The following is a 19,202-nucleotide window of genomic DNA, read 5'->3' as shown; positions in this document are numbered from 1 at the left end:
TTAAGTACCTGGGGAGAGCTAGTAAAAAAAGACATGGCTCTGTGGTCTTAGATAGATATTCCAGTTAGGACTCAAAGTAATGATTTTAAATCACGGGCAAGCAATTTGGGTTCAATGTTATGGAAAACCTCTTAATGGTAACAGCATGTTAACAGCCAAACTGGACGGATGGTTAACTCACCTACACGGAATGTTTTCAAGCAGAAGCTAGATGGCTGTTTATCAGGGTTGCTTAACATGATTTTCCTATCTGAACAAGAGGTTGGATTTGATGGTCTAAGTGGTCCCCTGCATCTTTGGATAAATTCAAGTTTTCCACTTTTATTTCTCCTTCCTTTTAAAATGAGAGCACACACCCTTAATTATATCTGTTTAGAAACAGGGAAGCATTTGCAAAATTGAGTTCTGTATAACTCTTTCCATGTGCCATAGGCAAACATCAGGCAGTGCCGGAAATCTGACTGGTTCTTTCCTCCTCCTCCTCCTCCTCCTCCTCCTCCTCCCCCTCCTCCTCCAGAATGTGAGGTTAACCCTTTGTTACTGGCCCTGCTCAATTCTTGCAACTGGATTTGCATCCTGAAGCAGAGATTAATTCTGGAAGGAAGCAGGAAGAAGAAATAGGGAGTAAATACAATTATATATAAAAGGGAGAAAGTTCCTTATTGCTTCTCCACAGTAAAATCCCATTTCCTTGGAAACATATTCAACCTAAATACTTTATGGAAATGCAATCTGGTTTTCCTCTTCTGAATAACCTTTAGAACCGATGCTGAATTGGCTTGGTTGAAGATTCACAGTACATTTTTCTTTATTTTTTTTGTTGAGGATGGGAATTCTTCTCATTCAATTCTCTCATGCAAGACACTGAGTGGGCTTATAGTAGCTCTATTCAGGGTAAGGGTGGCTACTTATTTACAAGAAGAGAGAGAGAGAAGGAGAAACTCATCACCATGAAAGGGGGCAGCATCTGCAGCATAAATAAATAAAAGTTGCACATGTTAATTTATACACACTGGTGTGACTCCAGATATGACTGCTGTAATTTCAATAAGGGCTATGCTTTGAATAGAAATGCAGTCTATCACACAGACAACTTGTGTGCCTGCCAGCCTGCAACATGGGGATGGGAAGGTTTCCATCATGCTCCCCTGAAATATGAGAACAGGATTGTAGATCTGCCTTCCCCAACCTAGTGCTCTCCAGATGTAAACATAAAGGTTTCCCTGTCCAGTCATATCCAGCTCTAGGAGGCAGTGCTCATCTCTGTTTCCTAGCTGAGCATTGTCCAAAGACATTTCCGTGATCTTGTGGACAACATAACCATACACTGAGATGCACGGAACTCTGTTACCTTCCCACCAAAGTGGTACCTGTTTATCTACTCGCATTTGCTTGCTTTTGAACTGCTGGAACAGGAATGGAAGCTCACCCCATCATGAGGCACTTGGGTCTCAAATTGCTAATCTTCCAGTCAACAAGCCCAGCATCTTAACCTCTAGGGCACCACGTCTTGTTTCTCCAAATGTACTGGATTATGATTCCCAGAATTTTTATCTGGTGTCTATAAATCAAATATACATTGTATATGGAAGGGTTTCCCAAACCTGATTCAATTCCCAATCCTGGTTCTTTCTAACTCTGTTATTCTTTTATATGTTTGTTCAGTGCTTTTTTTCTAAAAAAAAAAAAAAAAGGTGCCGGAACTCACACACATCATACAACCTGCCTTGCCTACCCTACAAGGTTCCATCCAAAAAAGGTGCCAGAACTCTGTTCCGGGTGTTCTATGAGAAAAAAAGCCCTGTGTTTGTTACCAGAATCCTCAACCAGAGTAGCTGCAAAAGGACATGCAAAATTTGTGATCTTGGGCTCTCTAAAACGCATTAGTGTGATCCCAAGAGCCTCTCCATCATTTCCCACTGTTGAAATTTTTAATTTGATTGGAAGAGGAAAATGATAAAATGCTAATTATATTAATTAGATGTCACTAAAATCAGCCTGATCCCCAGTGAGTATATGGACATTTCATCATCTTAATCCATATCTGGTGATAATCCTCTGCAACTCTTCCAAGAACATTCCAGTTATCTTTTTCATCCCCTCCTTTCATCTTATACACTGTATTGTCTCCTCATGTTTCAATTTCCTTTACCCTTGCTAAACATGGTTGTTTTTTCTAGTCCATCAATTGCTTACATAATATGCTCACAGAATGTGAGCTTTTGGTCACTGCTAATTACTTTAAGAAAGCAGTCCATCTTAAGTTACTTTAAGACAGTGTTTCCCAAACTTGACAATTTTAAGGTATGTGGACTTCAATTCCCAGAATTCCACAGCCAGCATTGCTGGCTGTGGAATTCTGGGAGTTGAAGTCCACATGCCTTAAAATTGTCAAGTTTGGGAAACACTGCTTTAAGAGAACAATCCCACCAATGCAAAAAAGATGCTGAGCCCCTAGAAAGCATGCTGAGAAGGGCAACAAAGATGATAATGAAGCTAGAGCTTAAACTGTATGATGAACGGTTAAGGGAACTAGGTATGTCAACTTAACAAAGAGAAGGATTAGGGGTGACATGATAGTTGTTTTCTGGTACTTGAGGGGTTGTCACAGGGAGGAGAGGCTTAATGTATTTTCCCTGAAGGAAGGGCAATGGGTGGATATCTTTTTAAATAGAGATCTGTCTGGAACTAAGGTGAAATTTCCTGACAGAACAATTAATCGGTAGAATGGCTTGCCTTGAGAAGTTGTGGGTGCTCCATCACTGGAGATTTTTAAGAAATTGGACAGCCATTTGTCTGGAATGGTCTAGGGCAGACATGTCAAACTCGCAATGTCATGTGACGTCGCACAACGTATCCGATCTTTGTTGCCAGTGCCAGCAATGGGATAGGCGTGGTTTCCCGATGACACGTCCGGCCCGCGGGCTGGCAGTTTGACACCTCTGGTCTAGGGTCTTCTATTTGAGCAGGAGCTTAGACTAGAAAACTCCCAAAGTCTCTTCCAGCCCTATAATTGTATGATTTATTTGGCCCAGGACACTTGTAGTATTTGTAATAGTAATAGTAGTTCTAGTTCAGTGGTCCCCAACTTTTTGGGTACCAGGGACCGGTGCCATGAAGAAAGGTTTTTCCGTGGACCAGACGGGGTGTGGTTTTGAATACTGCCTGCATCCTGAGGATGGAGCTTTGCTATTTTGTGCAGCCCGCTTGCTGACATTCTGCAGACTGGTGCAGGTCCACGGACTGGGGGGTGGGGACCCCTGTTCTAGTTCACTTGAGAAGTCTTTAATGCTGGGAAACACAGAAAAAGGGAAGAAGAGGACAACTAGTAGCAAAATGTCTTTGACTTCATTACAGTGTTGAAGATGCATCATTGGAAGATCTGAAGGGCCAGGTTGGAGACAGGTTATTCTGGAGAAAATCTATCTTTGTGGTCATTGACAATTGACACAGTCATCACCTTCAGTAAAAAAGCCTAAATCCATAATAAAAAAAAAATTCTATCTCATTGTTTTTTAGTGCTCAGGTTTCATAATCACATATAAACCTTTTGAAGATCATTCCTTTAATTATTGTAATATTTGTTATCATAGAAATGCCTTCATTTGTCATGAATGTGTTTCACTAATGACTTTTTCTTTAGGATTACTCTTCTTCTCTTTAACTCACCAGGACATTGTTCATTTTTATTCCTGAGCCTTAGAAAACAAAATTATTTACTACATTCAGTTCTCCAACAGCAACTGTGTGTTCACTAAGCATACTCACTAAGCATATTTGTACTTTCAATGTTTAACATCAACCCAGAGTTTTTGTATTCCATTTTTCACTTTATTATGAACTCTTCTGAGTCTTATATTAGCTAACAAACTATTGTCATCTGCATATCTCAAATGGTTAGTGCTTTGACTGCTAGTTGTGACTCTGTCAGTTCTTCCCATTCTGCCTTTTTGTTAAACCCATGTGGCTGGCAAACTAAGGAAACCAGTACAACACAGAATTAAATTAAATCAATCCAAATCACCCACAGTTGTAGTGAATTAATTAAAGCAGAGTCTCTTGAAAACACTTTCTTTCCATCTCTTTCTCTTATCTAGAGAGTATTTCTTGGATAAACCCAACTCCTGGGATCAGACTTTCTCATAATTTCTCAAACATTGTCATAACACATTCCCTGGAGCTGCACAGACGTCCAAAATGCGTAGGAAGAAGTGCTTCAGATGTTACATGAGCACAGCACTTGTTAATTATTCATTCATGCAGCCCAATTTTCATCTGATCCTGAAAAAAGGTGACTGAAGAGATTGATCTATTCAAGTCAATGGGCCTCTTAAAGCCACTGCATTTTTCTCAGGCTCACGTGGAAGCCTGAAAACAAAACAGGGGCTGCTTTAATGAGTAACACAATAAAATGTGCTCTCATGAGGTTCAGTATACTTCTTCTGGACTGTTTTCAAATCATGCACAGTCCGAATATTCCCTTTGTAAGTTAAAGACATATGGTGATAATGTGGACCCTTATCTGGCTCCCTTCCTTGTTCTATACTACTCTGCTTCTTCAGACTCAGTTTTTAGAGTAGCTTCTTGTTCACGGTAAAGCTCTCTCAGAAGAATTATCAAATGTTTTAACAGACCCATTAACCTTAATACATTCCACATTCTGGCATGATTTCCAGAGTAAAAGGCCTTGCAGTAGTCAATAAAAGAAAGGAAAACCTTATTGTGTCCTCTTGTTGTGGCCATTATCCCTATCTTCTCTTCTCTTCTCTCTTCTTCTCTTCTCTTCTCATCTCATCTCATCTTATCTTATCTTATCTTATCTTATCTTTTGTTCTGCCTTTTTCAAAACCTGCCAGCTCCTTTGACATTTCTCTGTCTGTGGCTATGCTAATTTAATCTTGGGTGGAAATCAAAATCATTTCAAATGTTTTTATGCTGTGACAACCGATTCTTTTTCTTGGCCCCATTACTTTTTGGAATAGATGGAATTGTCAGGATTTCAGGATGTTATTCTGGTGGGTTGCTTCTACTGCAGATACTAGATGTGACATAGAAATCCAAATCCAGTAGATCTCAGGATTCAAATCTATGTTTCCTTTTTCTACTTTTACTTTACTTGGCAATATAATGGGAAATGAACAGTTCTCAATATAAGGAATGGTTAGCATTTGTAGGAACCAAAGAGGGGATAACATTCCATTCATAGGATAGTTCAAGTAGGGGTTAGATGGTTCGCTGGGATGCTTTCATTTCAGGTCCCGCATTGACATGGGTGTTGATGGCCCAGATGGCCTCTTTAAAACTTAGAGTCTACGATTCAGTGAAACTTCAGATACCTAAAGGTGATATATACATCTCTTCTCTCTCTCTCTCTCTCTCTCTCTCTCTCTCTCTCTCTCTCTCTCCACACACACACACACACATACAAAAATAGTCCTTGACTTACAACTGCAATTGAGCCCAAAATTTCTGTTGCTACCTAAGTCATTTGTTAAGTGGATTTTGTCCTATTTTATGTCTTGCCACAGTTGTTAAGGGAATCTTTGCAGTTGTTAAGTTAATAACACGGTTGTTAAGTCAATCTGGCTTTCCCCATTGACTTTGCTTGTCAGAAGGTCACATGACCCCCGGATACTGCAACCATCATAAATATGAGTCAGTTGCCATGCATCTGATGCTTGATCATGTGACCGTGGGGATGCTGCAACACTCATTAAGTATGAAAAATGGTCATAAGTCACTTTTTTCAGTGCCAGTATAAGTTCGAACAGTCACTAAATGAACTGTTTTAAGTCGAGGACTACCTGTATTCTACATACATACACACATACTATTTATGTATAGCATCCGGGGGCTGGATGTGGCTGGCAAAGTGTTTTCATGTGGCCCATGAAGCCATCCTGGAAACAGTGAGAGAACGGCCCCCACTGCCTTGGCCCTGGCCCAGGCCAGCCGGGAGCCAATGTACAATTTTGTGGTGGCCATCTATGCTGAAATGCATTCAGTCTTAGCTCCACAAGGCCGTCTAGAAACAGTGACGAACCAGCCCCTGCCGCATTGGCCCCGCCCCCTGGGTGCATACTGGGGAGGTGTCACTCTTTGTGAGGAATGAAGAAATGGACCATGCCTTGGCGCTTGCCCTGGTCCTACCCCCTTCTGCCAGAGACCCTCAGATCTGTCCCACTCCTGCCCAGGCCCCCACAGTCACCCTTGACACGAACGATGTAGAGCTGGCCATGCCCACCAAATAGGCCATACCCACTCCATCCACGCCTACCCAGTAGGCTGCACCCACCCTGGCCACACCCACCCAGCCCCCCAAGGGCAAGTGCAATGCTGATGCAGCCCTCAATGAAATTAAGTTTGACACCCCTGATGTAGTATAGCCTTGTTGTAAGTTAATCATGTGTTATATGGTAAATTCATTGTGTCTTCTTGCTGAGATGAGTAGACCCTTGGCCCCTACCTGCTGGATATGGGCTTTGAAATCCAATCATTTCCCCAACTTTCCCAATTTTTGAAGGTGGATTTGAAACTGGGATCATTGCCAAAGTTCCCCCAGTAGATGAACCATCTTCTAGGGAATTGATCTTGGTGAATATAATCCCTAAGATCAAGTAGCACTTGTATAGTTTTCTTAATTCACCTCATTATTCTTGGGAAAACACTGTAGGAGCTTAAAGAGGGTTTAGTCAAGACATATGGTTTTCTTCTCTTTAATCACAGCATAATTCCAGATCCACCTTCTATTTAGCAACAAGGCAGAGACAGATGTGAGCAGTGCTTATGTGTGTGTGTGTGTGTATGTGTGTGTACTGATTTGACAATTAGGAGAGCATTAGAACAGGATGGAATTGAAATATTGGTCTTGTTTGGGTTTGATATATAGTCACATCTGTCACTTCTGGTTGTTTCTCTTCAGCTAGTTGTTCTACATACATTTCGGAGCTGATACCTTATTCTTTGAAATAAATGCTTCTGGTATTCCGTATTGTAAATCATTATCATCATCAGGCTGAAGAATTAGATTATTTTAAATAAGAATGTGCCAGAACCAGAAAGAAGAAGGCTATGAATATAGATGAGAATATTTTTTTCTCTCTCAGATATTGTTATGAGAAATTGAATTTCTTTTCCTGAAACTCCCTCGTTGTGCTTTCTCCTTTCTCTAAGAAACTATAAAAGGCTCCTGCTGCTCCTTCTTGTCCTCCTCCTCTGTACATTTTTCATTTCAAAGGCAAGACTCCTGAATATCTAGGCCAGGGGTGTCAAACTGCCAGCCTGCGGGCTGGATGCGTCATGGCGAAATCGCGCCCACCCCATTGCCAGCAATGGAAAAAAAGTTACGATACATCGCGACACATCATGTGACGTTGCAAGTTTGATACCCCTGGTCTAGGCCATGGGTCTCCAAACTCAGGAAGTTAAGACTTGTGAGTTTCAACTCTTAGAATTCCCCAGCCATCATGACTGGCTAAGGAATTCTGGGAGTTGAAGTCCACAAGTCTTAAAGTTACCAAGTTTGCAGACCCCTGATCTGGGAGAAATGTGAAGAATGCAAACAGATGGGTTAAATAAAGGCATAGGGGTGGGAGGAAAAGGGAAAGAAAGATACAATTGCTTCTCTAATTATGTCCCATCACCAAGAAACTGTTCAAGACTTTCTCCTTTCTTGAGAAGAAGAGAAATCCATTGGAATGTTTCTTTCCATTTCTCTGATTGCGAGTGCTGTTAATTCCATGTAAATCAGGAAACAAGAACAATTTCCGAAAGATACTTCATCCTTGTCTTCTAGTATGAGCTTTGTACTCATTAGAGGTCTACTCCAAGTACCTTAACATCTTGTCCCAACGGTGCTTTTTTTAAAAAGCAACTGGCTTTGGGTTTTTTTGAAGACATTTCGCTTCTCATCCAAGAAGCTTCTTGCATGAGAAGTGAAACATCTTCAAGAATTTTTTTTTTTTTAAACATCTTTGGGACAATTGTGAACTGGATGACTGAGAATCTCCATAAACACCTTAACATCTTCAAATTAGACTTCAGAAAATATAAAAAATGATTCCATACCAGCACTCAAAGTCCTTTGGCTTCTATTGTGGATAATGTAATAGTTATATAAAGTCTTTTATTTATTTGCTAGACTTATTATCTCACTCAAGCAGAAATACATTGACCCAGAGTCATACAGTCATCTTTCATGCCTAAGGAAGAATTAGACCTCATATGTTCTGGTTTCAAATTTAGCATCCTAACAATTTATCTGAACGTTTCTCTCACCTGATCCTAAATACAGGAAGTCCTTGACTTAACGACCACAATTGAGATCAGAATTTCCCTTGTTAAGGAAGTGAGTCACACCCAATTTTACAATCTTTTGTGCCATGTGACTTGCAGTTAAGTTAATAACGTGGCTGTTAAGCGAATCTGGCTTGCCCCATTAATTTTGCTTGTCAGACGCTAGCTGGGAAGATTGCCAATGGCAATCACATGATCCTGGGATACTGAAGTTATGATAACTTGGCATCCGAATTACCTGAAGTTATGATAACTTGGAATCCGAATTGCCAAGCTCTTGAATTTTATTCATCTGACTGTGGGGATACTGCAACCATTGTAAGTGCAAGGATTGACTGTAAGTCACTTTTTCAGCGTTGTCGTAACTTTGAACAGTCACTAAGTTGTAAGTCGCTGGTTGTAAGTCAAGGACTACCTGTAGCTAATTATGGCCAGGCTCTATAAAATCTTGGCCGTGCTCTTCTTCCTCGGTTTGAATGGACTGTTCCTTGTGATAAGAATAATTGTATATACAGTCCTGGTAACATAAATTGCCAAAGTAGGAACATTCAAAGGAGAATATATTTTGACAGCAGCTCTGCTTGATTCTCACAGGCAGCAGGAGAGGTAAGTAGTTACAGCCTGTGCTGCAGACTAACTGGGGTTTATCTGGAATTAGCAGGACAGGTGTCTGGCTTAGGCTAAGACAAAGCTTTAACATCCCTTATGTATGCTTTGGCAATGCAAAATATATTTCCTTCCTTCCTTCCTTCCTTCCTTCCTTCCTTCCTTCCTTCCTTCCTTCCTTCCTTCCTTCCTTCCTTCCTTCCTTCCTTCTTATTTTAAAGAAATAATGAAATTAAATTTGCCTGGCACTTTAAGAGATATTTCTTCAAAACGTGGGTCATCTCAAGCTTGGCCCATGAGTAAGAATGGAGGAATCAAAGCTAGAGTTGTAAAAAGAAGGACCGAAGATCGAACTTGCCTTTGGAATATCAAAAATTCAGTAACAGAACTGGATAAAAACATACAGTAGAACACAGAATAACAAGTTGGAAGGGAGATGATGCTTTCTCCTTAAGCTTTGTTTCTGGATTATGCTTATCTCTACTTGCTTTGGGGGGGGGTTGAAGAAAAGGAGGAGGAAGAGAGTCTGTGACAGATGGTCTTCCCAACTCCCTCTGATGTTTGTTTGTTGTTCTTCAATTCAGATGGGACATAGGGAGTATCCAGCAAGGAATTAAAGTGACCCCAGTGGGTTTTCTGAATGGCCAGCCAAAGTCTGCTCAGCCTGCTGGTTGTCAGAATAATGTTTAGCCAGGTGTTAATCTGTGTCTGGAGGGGGGGGGGGGAGAAGTGATGGAATTCATTATTCAGCTTGCCAAGAGAGGTCACGGTTTTGGACCACTGCCAAGTCCCAAGCCAGCCCTCTTGGATTTACTGACATGTGCCGCTTGTGAGGAATGTAGCTGAAGTCCGCTTGTGGAAGTCTCTTGGTAGGCAGCCAAGTTGACGGAGAGCAGACAGAAGCATTCAAGCCGCAGATCTACAGAGGCAAAACCCAGCTTGCCTTCTCCAAGCGGGGCGAACGGCTATCTAAGCAAAAGGGACAATCATATCTTTTTCTTCTTCTTCTCCCTTTTCCTTTTTTGTTGTTGTTGTTCTTGTGATCTTCTAGGGTTTTATTTTCCTTTCCATATACACACAGCCACAAAAACCTATATATTCCTTCTACTCTTCTGAACAGAAGCAATGATTAAGTCAAGCTGGTTCTACGTCAGATTCAAATATGCTGAAAAGGTAGGTCAATCTATTTCTTTCCTGAGCCTCTTTTTTTTTCCCAGCAAATTTTCTCCCTATTCTGGATTCTAACTTCCGACAGGCATTTAATATTTCTGCCTGATGTTGCTTCTGGCTCTTATATTTCTGGAATGTAACTTGGATGCAGTTTTGAAAATCTGGCATTCCGACAATATTGCTGAGAACAGAGGGAAGCCTCGGATCCAATTTCTGAGCCCTGTCACTTTGCACAAACAACATAGACATGCACACAATGACCTCTCTCTGTGTGGGTGTGTGTGTGTGCGCGCGTGCGGGTTTGTGCTTCCTTTGTCTGCTACTACAAGATGAGGAAGGAACTTTTTTCATCCTAAGCTTTTCCTTGTGGCATCAGGATAGGGAAGATGTACAAAATGGGCTTGTGTAAACATTTTTGCTGAAGAGTTCAAAAAAATCCCTTTCTATGTATCTATCGCTCGCTGGAGCTTGCATGGATGAAAGGCAAAATCATAAATCGGGGTTTCTTGCTCTTAACTGGCCATTATTCTGATTCTTAGCAGCTGAATGTATCTGATGATCTTACATACTTAGGATATTTGTTTTTCCTCTTTCTATATTTTCCCCCAAACATGGCTGTGTTTCAACTCTTACCTGTTTGGTTGTCCACTGGTAGATCTTGCTTTTTTATTCTTTTCAGTTTGGGTCATCAATAATGGGCAATGTTAAAGCAGGACCATAGTTTGTCTGGTGATATTGTCACTGATAAGGTGTTTTCCTTGCTCTGCTTCTATCTGACATCTCCATTTATGAGGACAGTTGACAATTGAGGCAAAAAAGGGGCGGTGGGTTGCTATTTTTGTACATGGTTGCATAGAGGGGTCCTTTGGGGCTAAATAAGTTCCTTTAGACATTATATTTGAAGTCCTACCTTTTTTGACATATTCTGGATTGAATAATATACAGATAGTCCTTGACTTACAACAGTTTATGTAGTGACTGTTCAAAGTTATAACGGCACTGAAAAAAAGAGACTTATGACCATTTTTCACACTTGTGACCGTTGCAGCTTCCCCGTGGTCATGTGATCAAAATTCAGATGCTTGGCAACTGGCATATATTTATGGCGCTTGCAGTGTCCTGGGGTCACGTGATCACCTTTTGCGACCTTCTGACAAGCAAAGTCAATGGGGAAGCCAGATTCACTTAATAACTGTGTTACTAACTTAACAACTGCACTTGATTCACTTAACAACTGTGGAAGAAAGGTCGTAAAATGGGGCAAAATACATTTAGCAAATGTGCCTCTTAGCCACAGAAATTTTGGGCTCAACTGTGGTCATGAATCAAGGACTTCCTGTGTCTATTAAGGTCTGGTGAGATCTTCTGAGAAGTATTCTTCAAGAGAATTGATTTTTTTTTTTGTCTGATTTTCTGAATGGGACTTCTGACTCCTTGACTTCTATGTGTCCCTAATTCCATTTTTGATTGTCTCAGGATAGCACTGCTGAACCAGAATTAGGTTACCAATTCTCAGTGATTGTTTAAACGGTTCTTGTTTATACAAATAAATAGAATTAGGATTTGAGGCATAAACCAGAAAGATTATAAAATATATCCATCTTTTCTGAAGATATCCTCATCATTGCCTCATGCTATAAAAGATTTATGTATGTATGTATATATGTATGTGTTTATGTGTTTGTTTGTTTGTTTATTATCCTGCCTTTATTACTTTATAAGTAACTCAAGGGAGTGAAGTTTCTTCCTCCTTCTCCAATTCCCCCCCCCCCCAAGAAACTGTGACTGGCCCAAAGTCACCCAGCCAGCTTTCATGTCTAAAGTGGAACTAGAACTTACTGTCTCCTGGTTTCTACAACGGCACCTTAACCCCCAGGTCATAACTGGCTCTATAAGATATGTATGATATTTCATGAAATGAAAATTAAGGCAGAATTAGAACTCACAGTCTCCTTCTTTAATAGCTCTCTCTCCCCCCATAATTGAAACAAACATAGATGCACCAAAAATTGAATAAAAACATATCCAATAAAATAAAATCAAAAGCACTATATAAACTAAGCAGAAGTTAAGAGCTGATTAAAAAGCTTGGTTCTGTGCCTCTCATGTGAGGTCAGATAAAACTTTAAAAATGTGATAAAATCCCCAGGTTGTGAAAGCAGCTTTAGTTGCCCCAAATTCTTAATCTAATTGTAACACTGAAGTAGTGGAGAAAACATCCTGAAGTTGACCTGTTTTCTATAACAAGCTTTCCTCTTTTGCCTTGTCTTGTATCTTGAAGGTTTACCCCCCCCCCCAAATGTTCAGTCTCCTGTTTCTCATCTTTCCACCTCAGGTCACAAGCATGCAGTGAAAGTTATGTTCAGTTCAGTTCACATAATTGGCCTCCTTGATTTTTCTCTCTCCCTGAAGGCATGCAAGCATAATGCCTTTAATTATGGCATAGATATACTCATTGGCGCATTTATGTCCAGGGGTGGGAGTAAATTTGCCAGTTTGAGGACCATCCAAGGCTTTCCGTAGCATGTCAAAGGCCAACTCAAAAAGCATGCTGGCCCAGAGTCCTTTTGTAGAGATTTTGCATGGCTGCCTGGGGAATTCTGGGAGATGAAGTCCACAAGTCTTAAAATTGCCGACTTTGGATATCCTGGCTTAAGGGTATCTTTTAAACAACCCCCCCCCCCACACACACACACTCCTGGCCTTCTAAAAAGGAGTTAAAATATGGGTCGGTGGCTTAGCATGGGGATCCCAGAGAAGCATGAAACCATGGGGCTGGTTTAATAGTATTTAATCACTTTTGCCTTCTCCTAAGTTTTTAACTTTTATATATACTGTTTTATATTTTTTAAACATTTCATTGTGTACTGCCCAGAGTCCCTCTTTGAGGAAGATGTGTGGCTCAGAAATGTGAAAAATAAATAAATATCACCCCCCATGCAAAAAAGAGGTTTGTTTTTGGTTCTAACTGGTCTGCACAAGATTGGATGTGATCCTGAGTTGCACCTTTCACATCCCCGATTTATGCTATTGTTTAGTTTGCCAAAATGGAATACAGGAGAGAGAAAGTGTGGGGGGGGAAGGTTTGACCTATTTTGGGAAAACTTCTAATTAGACCTAGATGCATTAGGGCAATGTTTTTCAATCTTGGTAACTTTTAAGATGGGTGGACCTCAACTTCTAGAATTCCCAAGCCAGCATGCTAGCTGGAGAATTCTGGGAGTTGAAGTCTGGAAATTGTGCATTAGACAAGTGGTTCTCAACCTTTTCTTCACCACAGGCCCCCTTTAATTACCTTTTGTGGCCACGGGCCATGACCATGGACCATCAAGACTTAACTTAAGATTTCAATCAATCAGAATATAGCTGGAAGGGACCTTGGAGGTTTTCTAGTCTATCCACCCATTTCAGATAAGACCATTCCAGTCTTTTCTTAAAAACCTCTAGTGATGAAGCACCCACAACTTCTGAAGGCAAGCCGTTAATTGTTTTCTCTCTTAGGAAGTTTCTCCTTAATTCCAGGTTGCTTCTCTCCTTGATTAGTTTATTGATTAGTTCCTTGATTATGATTTAAATCATAACATTTCTTCAAGCCTTCACGGACTCCCTGTGACAACATTGTGGACCCCCATGGGTCTGTGGACCACAGGTTGAGAACCACTACATTAGACAATGCTGTTTTTTAAAGGAAAGTTTTACCTTCTAGTGCAGGGGCCATGTTTTTTTGCTGTCCACTGCAGAACAGTCAGTGTTTCTTTACATTGTAGCCTGATCTAGTTAGAAAATGAGCATAGTCCCTGGAGCTTAAAGACCTCAGATAATTCAAAATAAGCAAGTCAAGCAGCAGATGACTTAAAGTAAATGAACCAGGCACTATACGAAGGAGAAAGTTGGGAAGAATGGATCTGTCAAGTTCAATTTTATTCATTTTCTCAGTTTTCCAGCCTTGAGTTAATTTGGTCCCATTCTTCATCAGTTGGCAAATTGTTTCAAAACCCAACCAACCAATGGCCAATGCTCCAGTGAATATTTTTTAGCAACATTTTCTCCTTAATGTTGACTGCAAACAGTTTTTCTCTGATGTAATGTCATTTGTGTGTGCAGTTTGCCCTATTATGTCTTCTGCATATTTTTAACAAATAGATTTGCAAAGGAAGAGAGTACAGTAATGGATTTTGGCAGCCGGATGGCTTTCAATTTGTGTCTTCATTGAGGAAGCTTAATTTAGGTATGTTTGTATTGAAATGCAAATCAAGTAATTTTTTTTGTCTTCTCCAAGCAGAGGAAGGCTCTCCATATGTTTTTAACTGTAACTCACATAATCCACCATTCACATGGTTAATTACTGGGGCTTATAGATGCTATTGAGAGATGCTTTGAGGTAGTGGTTAAGCGACTAGGAGCCTGTGAGTTCTAGTCCCACCTTAGGCAACAAAGCCAGCTGGGTGACTTTGGCCAGTCAACAGGTGACTGTGAGTTCCAGTCCCACTTTAGGCATGAAAGCCACTTCGGTGACTTTGGGTCAGTCACTCTCTTTGAGCCCAACCCATCTCACAGGGTTGTTGTGGGGAAAGTAAGTGGAAGAAGGAATAGTGTGTATGTTCACTGCTTTGAGTTTCTTATAAAGTAATAACAGAAAAAAAATCAAATAGAAAAAATAAATAGAATTGGTGATTCAAATTTCTAGTACGACATGAGCCAAACTAAATTTGTGGCTCAAGGTTTAGACCAGACCAGTTTGAATGGCGTTGCTTTGAAGTTGCATCTACAAGGGACACAAAACCTAGGACACCACAATGGGTTGGCATCAGAATGCTGGCAGCTGTTTCATTTTTTTTGCAAAATAGAATGGAAATAGAGAAGGTTCCTATCACATTGATTCTGCATAGTCCTAGTTGGAGTCTTCAAGGATTTCAGTATAATAAAATGTTTGAAAAATTTCCTTCATGTTTTCCAAGGCAGAGTAATACAGAATGGAATGGAATAGAAATAGGAATGACACGGCACAGAACGGAACGGAACGGAACGGAACAGAACAGAACAGAACAGAATAGAATAGAATAGAATAGAATACCTTATTTGGCCAAGTGTGATTAGACACAAGTAATTTGCTGTCAGTGTAGAGGCAAAGCAACAGAGTAATAATAATCATATTAATAATACCAATAAAACGGGGAGTAAAGAAGATAAAGATGGATAATAATCCCACAGCCATACATAATGGGTGAATATGCTTAGACATAAGACGGTGGAAGTAGGAGTTTAGCAGAGTGATGGCTTGGTGGAAAACTATCTTTGTGTCTAGTTGTTTTGGCATGCAATGCCCTATAGCGGTGTCCCAAGCAGAGGAATTGAAACAGTTTATATCCAAGATGTGAGGGGTCTGTGCAGCCCAGCAGTTTCCCTTGGCCATGAGAGATCCTGAGAAATGTGCTCAACTAATTAAGAAAGTATCCCATTATTTTTTAAAAATAAAAAAGAAACCTATCACAATGGGGTTTTGTACTTGATTTTTAATGTTGGCATATAAAAAAGTAGCCATTGACATAATCTTGCATAGTAGCATACAGTATTCTGCTGACTTTAATCATTGGGTTTTCTAGATACTAGAATAGTTGTGTAGATGGTTAGGAAGGTTCATTCCTCCTGGGAAGAACTGTCTGTTTGAGTTGTTGGTTCTTATTATCTCGGATTCATCTATGTGGCCTATAAATAGTGCTCTTTGCCATGGAATCATTTATCAGATAAGAAGATAATATACATTTCTGCAGGATGACCCTCCTTTCTCTTCATAAATTTAGACCCCACAGGGAATTACCAGGACTGAAAAATATGGCTGAATAGGTAGCAGCTGAAAGCTGCTCAACTTTATTAAAAAGTAATTTCATTAGAGTTATCTTTGCAATAGTGAAAGCAAGAGAGAAAGAGGGAGGGGGAGAGGGAGGGAGAGAAGAAGGATGGATGGATGGATGGATGGATGGAAGGAAGGAAGGAAGGAGAGGGGTGCAAGAAGGGAGGAAGGAAGGAATATAGTAAAGTAAAAGAAAAGAAATATAAATAAGTGATTTTCAATCTTCATCAAAACAAGTTTAAACAATTTTAGTAACTTTTCATCTCCTCTTAATTTGTGACCAATGATCTCTTCATTACATGTCCCATCTCCTAGCTATGAATAAATCTATAAAGCACTGTCATTTCAGTCATGGTGTCAGCAAAAGTCCACTAAGGATGGCCAGAAATAGCAACATATCTATTTTAACCTGGATCAAATAAAACAATTTTATACTCCTCCCTTTTACTTCTAACAATCTTGTTCTTTACTCTATTCAGGCAATGTCTTAGAACTTGATTGTTTTTTGTTTCCTTCCTCCCTTCTGATAAGATTAATCCAAGCTTTAAAAAAAACCATTTTTTTGTAAATCCAATATAAAAGAATTATCTAGGGTCCCTCCGTTGGTTCATTATTTGTAATTCCTTTTTGATTTTTAAAGCATCAACTAACTTCTCACAACTCTGTCGAGAGTTGTGGATTAGACAAAGGCCTTCTACATGTGATGCTCAGTTGCTGAAATACACATTTTCTACTTGTGAACACGAACCAAAGCTGTAGAGTGCTACAAGGAGGTGCATATTGGCTGCATCCTCCCAGGCAATGGAATAAGATGAGAGGTTTTTTTTCTCTTCTGCCTGGAAGGGAACAGGCTTGTGACAAAGAGAAAAAACAAGAATATTACACAGGGAAAGTCGCAGAGGATTTGTGTCAAATATGTTGTGCACGGCTGCTTATGACTTGTAACCCCAAAGTACATTTTAACAGTACGAGTTAACAACCAGATGGTTGAATATTCAGGATGCTTTGGCTGTCAAAAGCCGGGCCCAAGGGAGATTAGATGTCACATGCAAGGTCACGGCTACGTAATGATTTTCTTTCTAAATAGCAAAGGCATTTGTTTGCTGCCACCAGGATGGAGAGGAGGAATGCTGGCAAATAATGACCTCAGAATGTGAATTTTCCCCAGGTTGCTATACATGATCACACCACAGGACAAACTATTACCCCAAATGTCTTCTTTTGCATCAATAAACGTGTAGCTTCCAAATTACAGGACGGAGCAGGTCCACATGGGTCACAAGGAGAGTGATTCATGTTACTGAGGGGAAAAAAAAATCCAGCTCCTTTTTTCTATTGTAGCTAATAAAATTGCTGCGCTAAGTTAAAAGAGAAGAGTAAGGTCCCTATTTTATTTTTTAAAAAAAACTGCAGGAAACTGTGTTGCTTGTATTGAGTGGTTTACTCATAATTTAGCTGCATCATTGTGAGAGATGCCAAAGAAAAGGGGAAACTGGCCTACATACAAATCACCAGGTTTTATTTATTTATTTATTTATGAGACTTATATACCGCTTAAAAGTATTACAGAATAATAGAGTTGGAAGAGACCTTGGAGGTCTTCTAGTCCAACCCCCTGCTCAAGCAGAAGACCCTATACCATTCCAGACAAATGGTTGTCCAATGTCTTCTTTAAAAACTTCATTACCAGAGCACCCCAACTTCTGGAGGCAAGCTGTTCCACTGGTTAACTGTCCTCACTGTTAGGAAATTTCTCCTTAGTTCTATGTTGGTTGTCTCCTTGATTAGTTTCCATCCATTGTTTTTTGTCTTGCCTTCTGGTGCTTTGGAAAATAAGTTGAACCCCTCTTCTTTGTGGCAGCCCCTCAAATATTAGAACACTGCTCTCATGTCCCCTCTAGTTCTTCTTTTCAGTAGACTAGACAAATCTAATTCCAGCAACTGTTCTTCATATATTTTATCTTCCAGCCCCCTAATTATCTTTGTTGCTCTTTTCCGCACTCTTTCCAGAGCCTTGACATCAGTCAGCATCAGTAACTATAAAGCAGCCTAATAAAGGGACTGAAACAAGCTCATTCCAATCTTCATGCAGATTTTTTTTTTTAAAAAAAAAAGAGAATGTATATAGCATTCTTGGGTAGACACTTCAATATGTTACAGTGAATTGGAAAATTCACCCAAAGTTGAAATCTGACTTTATTCCAAGACCTGGAATTAACTCTCAAAATATTAAATGTTTTGTTGAAATGCAGCAGTTGAGGGATTGGATACATCTTCAGGAAAAAGGCAATGATACCAAAATGGCAGAATCCAGGATGTGATTGAAATCTTGCCCCTTTTAATATTTGCACCTAAAAAGGCGACAGGACTTTAATTGCCACCAAACTGATGTTATTCCACAGCCTTCTCCCTCTGGATATGAGGTATTTGTAGGGGGTTGTTTCCTAAATATAAAAGAATTCCTTTTTGATTCCCTTGTTTTCAAGATCATATTTATTTCAGTACTGTTTGAACTTGATCTGAGACTTTAAATCTTGAATTGTTTTACTTCTGGTTTACCAAAGGATACTTTCATCAGGCAAGGAAGAGATTAAACAAACATAAACGTGGATAAGGGGAAAAAAAGGAGATAAATTGTGAAGTAGCTCTCTAGTATCTATAAAGGAGAATATTTGTAGCTCAGGGTTGAAATGAGGGGTCCTTGTTGTTTGTTGAGCTTTGTTGTTTTCTTGCAGATGTTTCATTACCCAAACTAGGTAAGTGCACCGATGAAGTTATCTAGTTTGGGTAATGAAATGTCTGCAAGAAAACAACCAAGCTCAGAGACAGAGGTGCCTGCCTGCCTGCCTGCCTGTCTGACAGACAGACAGACAGACAGACACTTTCCCATGATCCCACATTTTGTGCCTCTGAAATGTCTATAAGAAGGGCATACCTTTTTTGCTTGTCAGGAGCTGTAGTGAATGTTTTCCTAATGGTGAGAGCAATCAACCAATGGAACAGCTTGTCTGCAGACGCTATGGGTGCTCCATCACTGGAGGCTTTCAAAAAGAGACTGGACAACCATTTGTTTGAAATGATATAAGGCAGGGGTTCTCAACCTTGGCAACTTTAAGACTTGTGGACTTCAATTCCCAGAATTCCTCAGCTAGCTTTGCTGGCTGAGGAATTCTGGGAGTTGAAGTCCACAAGTCTTAAAGTTGCCAAGGTTGAGAACCCCTGATATAAGGTCTTCTACTCAAGCAGGGGGTTGGGCTAGAAGACCTCCATTGTGGTCTTC

General features: G+C 40.1%; 1 protein-coding gene across 9 annotated transcripts in view; it reads left to right on the top strand.

The window, feature by feature from the left end:
• Positions 1-9,630: 9,630 nt before the first annotated feature.
• Positions 9,631-19,202, top strand: part of AUTS2 (activator of transcription and developmental regulator AUTS2) — a 675,541-nt gene continuing 665,969 nt past the window's right edge. For 3 of the 9 annotated variants that reach the window (XM_039342066.1, XM_039342057.1, XM_039342037.1), the window contains exon 1: positions 9,633-10,074. In XM_039342066.1, coding sequence (XP_039198000.1) covers positions 10,027-10,074 — 48 coding nt within the window. In that variant the 5' untranslated portion in view covers positions 9,633-10,026. Of the gene's footprint in view, positions 10,075-19,202 lie in introns of all 9 variants that reach the window. The other 6 variants (XM_039342105.1, XM_039342096.1, XM_039342086.1 and 3 more) reach the window with 4 other exon arrangements.

The sequence above is a fragment of the Crotalus tigris genome, unplaced genomic scaffold (assembly GCF_016545835.1).
Source record: "Crotalus tigris isolate CLP2741 ecotype Arizona unplaced genomic scaffold, ASM1654583v1 scf7180000017550.10884619, whole genome shotgun sequence".
In the NCBI taxonomy this organism is placed as follows: domain Eukaryota; kingdom Metazoa; phylum Chordata; class Lepidosauria; order Squamata; family Viperidae; genus Crotalus; species Crotalus tigris.
This window is presented reverse-complemented; position numbering and strand designations above follow the sequence as displayed.